General features: G+C 31.0%; 2 protein-coding genes and 1 long non-coding RNA gene across 4 annotated transcripts in view; 2 read left to right on the forward strand and 1 right to left on the reverse strand.

Moving 5' to 3' along the window:
* LOC148614996 (uncharacterized) overlaps positions 1-10,463 on the reverse strand; it is a 41,053-nt gene that overhangs the window by 1,633 nt on the left and 28,957 nt on the right. Inside the window, exons 1-2 of one of the 2 annotated variants that reach the window (XR_015923817.1) lie at positions 970-1,550; positions 479-581 (exon numbers count right to left, since the gene is read on the reverse strand). This is a non-coding gene — a long non-coding RNA (uncharacterized LOC148614996). Of the gene's footprint in view, positions 1-478; positions 582-969; positions 1,551-10,463 lie in introns of those variants that run through there. The other variant, XR_015923816.1, reaches the window with a different exon arrangement.
* LOC148614997 (uncharacterized) lies at positions 4,070-5,108 on the forward strand. Its single transcript, XM_088589585.1, has 2 exons — positions 4,070-4,228; positions 4,448-5,108. Exons 1-2 carry the CDS (start codon positions 4,166-4,168, stop codon positions 4,805-4,807), a joined length of 423 nt encoding a protein of 140 aa, XP_088445711.1. The 5' UTR covers positions 4,070-4,165; the 3' UTR covers positions 4,808-5,108.
* On the forward strand, positions 6,460-9,158 carry LOC148614998 (uncharacterized). Its single transcript, XM_088589586.1, has 3 exons — positions 6,460-6,676; positions 7,168-7,372; positions 8,750-9,158. The coding sequence occupies exons 1-3, from the start codon at positions 6,617-6,619 to the stop codon at positions 8,941-8,943; spliced, it is 459 nt and encodes a 152-aa protein (XP_088445712.1). The 5' UTR covers positions 6,460-6,616; the 3' UTR covers positions 8,944-9,158.

Here is a 10,463-nt window from a genome sequence, read left to right on the forward strand (position 1 = left end):
GCCTGTTTTATATATACCTGATAGTATTTAACAGTTCCTGTAATTTTCGTTAAAGCAGGATTGGTACAAATTTGAAACACCGCTTTACAAATGTCTCCATTAACACATGTCTTCTGTTTTGTTTTATTTTAATTGGTGGTGTAGATGTTTGTACTTGTTTTATTTTATTTGTTTTATGTTTTTTTTTTTGTTTTTTTGTTTTTTTTGTTTTTTTGTTTTTTTGGGTTTTTTTTTTCATCTATCTGTATCATTTGAAACACTTTCTTTCAATGGATTGACAAAAGTAATGTTCAAAGTACGAACAAAATGTGACCGTTGCACGTTACAATGGTCCAATAATGCGGCTGAAATGGTTGTTACGAGTGATTTTAATTAATTCAAAGATAGAATATAATGCCCCAGTCTGTCGTGGTTACATTTGATTAAAAAAAGTGAACAACACATGAAATTCAGACAAGCCATGTCTTTTTTTAATTACCTTATTTTGATAAAATTGCATAAGACACAGTAGGGATATGTTGTTTGATGAAGATCCTCTTAATTAATGTGTAAACGTAACCGATTTTTCGGCTTCTTTAAGCCTGAAACACAAAGAAACTTTAATATTATTTTAGATCTAATTGGTAGTTTATTCCTTAATATCTGTTCAAATTCTTAAAAGAAACATGTTTCAACTTTCTATATTGATTAACATCAAACGTGAAAACGTACATATGCTTATGAAAATGTTTGTCGAACTAATTACAATACTATTTACATGTAGTGATTCATACATTATTCAGATAAATAGTTCGGTATTCAATTGAATATAATGCATGTAAATATTTGGTGTTGGTAAAGAACTTGGTTGTTAGTGTTGTCTCCCTTGTGACTTAAAGGTATAAGAATTTGTCATCAATATGTGGTTTACCGAGAAAGGTTTCTGTAGTACATAGATGATACAAGTACCTATTTGTAGTTGATACTTACTTTTTATATACATACATACATTGTGCTCACAAAGAGTACAGATCAAACTTTCTGTGTTGTTGATAATGTGAATAGAATGCTAGTGAGTTTCGTTGCCCCTACGGTGAAGAATGCATGATTTTTAAAAGAATGGTGGAATTTGTATTTTTATGAAGTGGATGCAACGTGTACTTTACTGAATGTTACGCAGCCGTTTTTATAAACATAGTTGTACATGAAACTTCGTTGTGAAAAGGCAAAATTCCATGAAAATCTGTCTAAACGAATTCTCTTTTGTATTTTATAGTTTGTTCGGTTTGTCAATTAAAAAAAAACATAAGAAAAATATATAGAATGGATAAAATGGTTAGGAAAAATAAAATGAATAAGTGGATTTAAAGAACCTGAATCGATCGCCTGGCTTAATAAACAACATTCTTTTTTGTAAAAGAGGTCAAGTCTTTTTTTTTTTTTTAATATTTTGTTTTTGTTTATTTATAAAAATTCCTAAAAAAACGTCATAAAAGGGCAATAACTCCAACATGGCTTACCACGAACATTTGACCATAGATAGATAACATCATGCTGAACACTTTTCTTTGTCAGTATTTTGGTTTAGGAGATTTATGTGATAAAAAGAAATAAAATTCAAAAATGCAAAACAACGTCGTAAATGGGCAATAACTCCAACATGGTCTAACAAATAAACACAAAAAATTGACCACATTTTACTAAACCTAACGGATTTGGAATTATATACGAAACATTTCTTTCTGACCCCTATGTTCTATCTTTAGTAATTTCGACGGATCAAAATTTCTCAATCAGTTCTGTGCAGGATACCCTAAGAAACATAAACCCTATAATTGATACAGTAGTATCACAACCTTGTAACATGTGCGATCATTATAAAAATGTCGTTTACAAAAAAAAGTGCAAGGTGTTAAAAGAGCAATAAAGGGAACCAAGGTTATAGCGGTAATCAAAAGAAAGTAATCCAGGGACAAAGACCAGACATGGAAAACAGACATACACAACAAAGAACATAAAGTAACTAAAATCATTCATTCAAAGTAACAAAAGCAAATGAGCAACTCGGACTCCACTAAAATCTGGGAGCATGGACCAGGTGCACCGGTAGTGTAAGCGTCCTCTGCGTTTCTATAAACACCCGCCGAGGTGCTCATCAAAATATCAAGTCCGAGGTAGACATACGAGGAATGGAAAATAAAAGAATGTATTTGTGCCCCAAACAAATGATCATCTAATATAAATTTTTAACAGTTCATTCATTTTTATTCGGCCGTTTTTTATCATATTTTGTATTGATCTTCAGTTTCATTATTAAATGGTAATACTATTTTGATTCTAAATTATGTTTAGAATTTATTCTTATAATAAAAAACAATAAAATATCGTATAACATGTTAAGAATGTATATGAATTCATTAAATGTATTCTTATATTAATGACATTTATGTTTTAGTAATAATATGACCCTGTCACCTCATAACATTCGTCAAAACAAATGTATTAATTTCATTCAGTGGTCACGTCGAAGATACTCAATACTTACAAAACATCATAAACAGTAACAATGAAATATGGTATATTTGAGACAACTTTTGACCACTGAAGTGTTATTATTAACCATGCTTAATGACATGTGAAGGACAGAACAATACTAAATGTCTAAAACAGTTATTTTTATACTAATAGTTTTTATTATTTATTTCAAATGCATTTGACATTAATCCTACGAAATGACATGTTTGAGGAAACTTTTTTTTTAAGAAACATGAAATATAATTTGATATATATTTACTTCTTTACATTCGTTTACTTTCTTATGACTATTAATATATAATGAATGTATTTACAAGTTGTTGATTTTTTAAACCACCGTAAAGAATTGCGCCACGAAAAAGAAAAAAAAACAAACCTCTTTTTTTGAAACATTGTCGAAAATTGAAAACGTGAAATCGAAAATTTAAATAGAACGAAAGGGTTTTTTTTAAATTAAAAAATGCTAACATAAACCACAATAAAGAATGCGCCATGAGCCTCTCTTTGTTATGAAACAGTGCCAAAAATTAATAACGGGCAAACAAATCTATATGGAAAACAATATGGAGCCTATTTTATAGTGAATACAAAAAATGCTCATATTTTAGGTATATGCTGAAATCGTCTTTCGGCAAATACCATGCTTTTTTATGACAGATGCCAATCATTCAAAACGTAAAATCGAAAATGACAGGAAGCCTCTGACCATAGGTTCAAAAATGTCCTGTAGTTTCGCGGCCTTTAGTGAACGCGTTAATCAGTTACAGCGCGAAAACGGAAAAAAGCCACAGCGCTTTTTTTAAATACAAAAGTCCTATAACTCAAAATTTATATATGTTGAAATTAGATTTAAATTAAATTTAAATTAAAGGGGTCTTTTAACAATTCAATATGACCAAAGTCTTATTTAAATGGCTCACAGGTTTTCGAGTAATTGTACGAAGTAGTGACGGACAGACGGACTGTTGTATACCTTATTACGTCCGTCAAGGTTGACGGCCATATAAAAACGGATCAAAAGTGTATATCACAAACAGTCTTATTATTGAAAAGGTTTTAAATACATTAAATGAAATATATCAGTTGTGGTTACAATACCAAAAGCACATCAATCTTGAATGAAACTTATTTTGATGGTGCTGTGCTTAAAGCCTTTCTACATAATTGCATATTGATTGAGATGCACGATGCCTGGAGATTAAATACACGGCCTGATTTCTCTCGAATATGTTTAACTTTGAATAACGGCCTTAGACTTGATTTAATATTAAAAAAAAACTTCCAAGCACTATCAAATGCAACAGAACTGGCTAATTTGTACATCGCTACTTGAAAATACCAGAATAAAACGTTTTAACCTTTAGTTGCACTTTTTCACCAAACTCTTACAGCGAATGTCCCTTGCCGAGTAAAAGACAACAGTCTTCTTATAAGACAATAGAAATGAAAAGTGATAGTCTTCGGGGAAACTATTCCTTTTGTTTGAACTGAAAACAATACCATTGCAATATATATAAACAATAAATACCCCATGCAGATTTTGTTAACATTCCAAAAGATATAAATTGGAGAAATTTCTACTTGCTTTTCATACACATCTTATCCTTCTTTGTAGTCGTATCAGAAAGAAGACAAATTTTGAGTGATAACAATGGCATTTGAAATTGCAACAGAAAGAGTCAGCGAAGCTTTGGAAACAGTGAAAAATGACCTGGTAAGTAAAAACGATGTATCCATATTATTTGCATCATTTTTGTTCTCGAAATTTCAATATCATAATTAACTTTGTTTCTCTTGTAAGTTGAAATGGAAGAAGAAAAAGTTACTTGAATTACTTTGATGTGGTAAGATTTTTTTTTCAGAAGTTACATTTGTAATTGAACAACATTTCATCGTGTTGGATGAAATAAAACATTTTTCTTTATTTTTTCAGTTGAAAGTTCAAGAGGAAGATGATCAACTAACAAGACAACTCCTGAACTTGAATGCAACAATCAAACAGCTTACAAATAAAGGGAGGGGAAGAAAGGCTGGCACAAAGTGTTCAAAGATGTTTTGTTCCTGTGGCAAAGTGTATTGTGGAGGGAAACGAATCATTTCAGCATCTGACATGAGAAAAATAGACACACCACTACCACTTTCAAACACATTGGCTGCTTTTCGGCGTCTTTCATTCAGTAGCTCCGGCTCAGAATCTGATATAAATCATTCCGATGATGAAATTTCTGACTGTGATAACGAAGTATATGAAATCATGTCCAAGCAAGATCATGGAGTTTTGGATCATGTATGAGCTTTTAGGAATGACTTCCCATGAGAAGTTGAAATGTCAAACGAGTTTGAGATCACGATTATTAAATCAAATCGAACAATTCGAACAAACTAACTCAATCAATCAGAAAAGCAAAAAAGCAAATGAGTCTTTAAGAAGTGTCACAAAAGAAACACCACACGGAGGAACTATGTGTCAGTTACTTTTAATGAGAGTGTAAAATGAACGCTCATTTGTATAAGTCATATTATACATGGACCTATCAATATACATGTCTGCTGATATTTACGTTACGTATAAATAAAATATACATTTAATTTTAGTTTACGATTGTTTATACATAGCCGTTAGGCCTTTCAAAGAGAACTAAAAATACCCAGTGTATTAAAGCATCTTCTGTAAGAAAAATAAACCAATAACTTAAAAAATCAAACAACAAATAAATATATCCAAAGACTACCACATACAACTTCTGGACGAAAAATAATTATACATCTATATCTAACAATACTTGTGTCTGTATAGGTATAATATTGTAAAATAATGTGCATAAGTACTGGTCGACATTAGTATAGACATTTTTTTCAATCTCTAACATATGACACATAAGAAGATACAAAATGAATGTCAGAATATACATAATTTGTACCATAAAATAAAGGAAATGCCCAATTTCACATGTCTGATATTAAATACCGCGGTTATTGGTCTTAAAATTCCTGTGTGTAATGATGACAACATATGTAGCCTTGTGGTGGTCGTCGCTAATACGACGTTACTACCATAAGGTCGTTCTAGTAGATTATTGATGTGTATATAACTTAATTAACTTTTCATTTTGCTAATTTTCAATGTATTTATTGAACTCTACTAAGACCCTATAATACTACAATATCTTACTATATCTCCTGCAGATATATTGATTTCAGAAAAATTCAATGCTGGGGTCGTGTACGAGTTTTAAACTGTTATATTTAGAACAATCAAAATTAAATACATAATTTGTATTGATCACTATATTTTATCAGAATTAAAATCAAATAACTGCATAAAAAGAAACATTTCTTAATATCGGCACAAACTATAGAAGCGTCAGCAATTGGGTAGTTCAAATACGTCAAAAATCTAAAACATGCCTTTCGATAGTAAAATAAGAATTGGCTTTGCTTTATTTTATATTATATTTTACTGTTGTAACCCAAACATGAATTTAGAGATAATTGTACTACAACATAAGTGTGGTCTTATTAAGTAATAGTAGATGTTGTATTTAAATTGTTTGACATAAGCATACATGTAACAAATATCACGTTGTCTTCAATAATAAGAATAAATGAAATTTCTTATGTCAAATCAAGTATTCCTAATAAACAATTAAGAAGACTTAAAGATATATACAACGTCTCAGAATGTGACGACTCTATTCGCTACACTGCTCCATCGGATTAAATTGATACAGGGAAGATACGTAAACGTATAGAAAGGTCTGAAAATTCCCAACGATGTTAGAACTGTCAAATTTGCGATGCAAATTTTTTGGTCGTTCCCTCCGCGGGAATCGAACTTGTATCGCTGTGACATCTATGGCAACACCGCCTGCACAAAGTCCAGCGCCCTAGACCACCATATACATAGACCTTAGTATCAACAATAAAGAACACGAAGGTGTCATAAATGCTAATCTGAACACCTTTGCAGGAGAGGTAATATGATAAGTGTCGTTGATCGAAGGTCGATAACTTTCAATTTCAATATTAAACACGTGGTAGACCAACGCAAAGGACCTTACTTTACTGGTAATCATTATTAGTTCTAAAGAGAATCTGCAATATGGAAGCAACTTCTACCGAAAGAATGAATCTGGCTATCTCGATGCTTAGGAATGATTTGGTATGATACTTTTTTTTAACTTTGCATTATTGACAAAATATTATCTAAATATACGGAAAAATGTAAAAAAAAAAAAAGGTATGAATGCCATTAATTCATGAAAAACATTGAAGTTATTATTCTAAAATACATATTGTTTTGGCATTAAGTATATGTTTTGATTTAAATTCAAAGTTACACAGCATACTAATGATTACATACCTTTCTAATAGTATTTATTGTGTGTTTGCCCTTATATTAGATACCATGTCTTAAGAACCAACTTTATGGCTCTGGTTTAAACTGTACAAATTATGTTCTTTTGATTTCATTTGAAATATATACTATCAATGCGTACTGGTCTCATGTCAACAGAACATTATAAAATTAACTTATTATTTAAATTTTGAATATGAAGCCGTGAGTTTAAAAATATAGAAGAAATTCTTGGTTTTTCATAATTGTATGAATTTATCATTTTAACCATTACGGTCTTCTTTATTTCCATGCAGACTGAATTGAGAAGCCAGGATATACATTTAATGAAGCAACTTTTCAATATAAACAATGCTATAAGACAGATAACCAAAGATCGGTTGTGTCAGCATGTGAAACCTTGTTTAGGTTACAAAGAACATTTAACTAAACGACAGCTAAGCTTGCCTCAGTATGTTTTACAAGAAAGACAAATTATGGATTCTACCTCTAGCACTGAAGGTTGGTACATGATGCCTATAATTTCATCACGGAAATATATACATCCAGTTTGTTGAAATCTGAACATAATTGTATTTAATAAGTGACATTGTAACGTCCGATAACTTGGTCAGTTAAGGCAAGTTGCGCATATGTATATCCTTTGACAACTGTTTTTGTTCATTGTGAGATTTACGTTGTGCTTATTGGGCTATATCACTATATACAATCTCACAATGAATTAATTTTCCTTGACATAAAGCAGAAATTCTAGTTTGACATAAATTTGAATATAAACCAAAATAAAAGAAAGGAAATAAATGTTATTACAGTACTTGTATGGGGCAAATTTACCATTCTATGGTATATGGGGTGATGGAGAATGAGGAATGGTTGGGTGGGGAATGGGGATGCGGATGGGGATTGTAAATGGGGTGGATGTGAAAATTATGGGGAAATATTTCAAGTAATTTATTGATATGAAAATTTGTCGTAGATTGAGTAAAAATAAAACCTTAAATGTTTAAGAATTTAAAACTACACAATTCAATTTGATAATATATATATATATATATATATATATATATATATATATATATATATATATATATATATATATATATGGGGGATGGTATATGGTATTTATGGGAAGTTTATAGCATTCAAGAGCTGTAGTTTTGCTATTTGAATTTCATAAGGATTACTTGAACCGGTTTTAATGGAAGTGAAAGACCTCAATTATGATAAAACTGTTTTAACATATTAGTCTTTCATTTTAAAAGAACACAACATTAACAAATCAATTCCCTGCATCTCGGTTAAGATTGCACAGTTTTGGGATGTAAACAAATCAGACGTAAAACAAACACAATTAAATAGTTAGTATTTTTATCAATTTGATCATAACTTCAACGCTGATCTGTTGAATGTGGTGTTACTACATATCAACATTATTTATATAGTAATAACTCTCCATTTAAGTTTGAGATAAAGAATGAACCCTTCAAATAATATATCATGGCCGGGTAAATTAATCTTTTTGGTAATAAAATTACAAAAAGCTTTGTTGATCCAGTTAAGGTTATGTTTTGCAGAAAATTATACTTAAGGTAACAAATTACATGCGCCACCGTATTAACAACTCATTCTACTCATTGTACTTTCGAATCATATGATCCATACTTCAACACAGAGATTACCAAATAAGAAGAAACTTCAATTACTAGTGATGACTTTATGACTACGCGTATTACCGTTCAAGGGTGACATTACATCTTATTAATTGTAAGTATCAGTAACGAAAAGCTAAACGTCACTGGCTTCGTTTACCCGCAGTAACAAGACGAAGTGTGGTACGTATATTGAGTTTAATATACGTTTTAATATCATTTACTTCAGAATACTCAGAAGATATAAGTGACTGGTCGGAAACCGACGACGAATTATTCACGAAGTCTGCCTCATCTACAAATTACAACAGTGTGCTCTCAATTATACCACTCACAGACGATGAGAACGAGGAAAGCTCGGATGAAGAAATACTGAAAACGAACATCAAGTTGTGGAAATATTCAAACAATCGTGATAGTTGAGACCTGTCATAGCTTTCCTCTCTAAACGTACACCTTACTGTGTTCAAACTTTAATATATTGAAATACAAACTATGTGAAAAGAATTATAACTCTAAGAAAATTAAATTAATGAACTGGACATGTTTATGTGCCCGCTTTAATATTGACAAGGCTTTTTTGTGTAATTAAGCGCATATTATATACTTATGAAATAAAGAACAGTTACATGATATGATATGATTTTAAAATACTCTCTATTACTGTACCATAATAAATACCATACTATATAAGTATTTGTTAAGGGGTAATCAAGGGAATCAATGTTATAGCGGTCGGTAATCAAAAGAATGTAATCCAGGGACAGACCAGACATGGAAAACAGACACATACAACAAAGAACATAAAGTAACTAAAATCATACATACAAAATAACAAAGTAAATGAGCAACTCGGACTCCCCTAAACACTGGGAGCATGGACCAGGTGCAACTTCAAACTCATCTACAGTATCCCTGTATACATGTATTAGTATGATTAGGTAAAAATTTCATCGAAAACATAATTTGTCAAATCAAGCATTACTTATAGGTGAGTAGTTTGTGTTATTAATATAATTGTTTCCTTCAAATGAAACACGTAGTTTATTTACCTGCCAGGTGTTCAAGTATCTTGTTATCAATAAAAGACCAAGCTTAATATAAAATTTAATTTAATATTTCCGTTAGTGTGTGTGTATACCCTTAATGTACCTTTGGATGTTATAATATTTCGTAATACTACTGAAATTCTGTAAAGCTTTTCATTACAAAACATTACTAAATGCAAGAAGGGGTTACTATCGTAGCCGGTTCATATTTAATATTTTAAAATTAGCAGTCACTGCGTTTCCTTAAGAACGCGCCAAACAAGCTATATATTTCGTCTCGAAAACATGTGATATTTGCAGAAGGACTAAAATTACAACAAAAACAAAAACATTCAACATTTTTTACAACTATAGTGGTCAAATAACTTTTATAAAATTCCAAAATTCATATAAAAAGATTGATTATTGGTGTTCAATGCCCAAGCAGCAATATTTTAGCTATATCGAACATGAACATGAAACGCATGAAAAAATGAACATGAAATGATGAAAGAAAAATAGAATGGGACACAAGGATAATAGGGTTGACGTGTTTCGATTGGCACTAGAACTTGGGAAAAGTAATTATTATCAGGAAATTTAGCCTCCTGTGCCGAAGCCAAGGCTCCTTTTCCTGTCGAATACAATAGCAGGGTTCTTTAGCGTTCGAGGAACTTGGCATATTTTCCAAACACTTTGCACCTCTATGGTTTGCGGTCAGGTTCCGTATTATACCCGCAGCATGCACATTGCCAGCGTTTCCAACAAATAATAATTATACAATTGCATGTAGTTCAATCTATCCTTGTAAACGGCATAGATTAGTCAAATTACAAAACCCACAAACTGTTCATAGTCAGGTATATAAATAAAATAAACTTACTCAGATTTTGAAAAAAAATACACACTTTAAAC

This window comes from Perna viridis, chromosome 6 (genome assembly GCF_037379345.1).
Source record: "Perna viridis isolate PV_CMFRI_1.1 ecotype Kerala chromosome 6, ASM3737934v1, whole genome shotgun sequence".
Taxonomy (NCBI): Eukaryota; Metazoa; Mollusca; class Bivalvia; order Mytilida; family Mytilidae; genus Perna; species Perna viridis.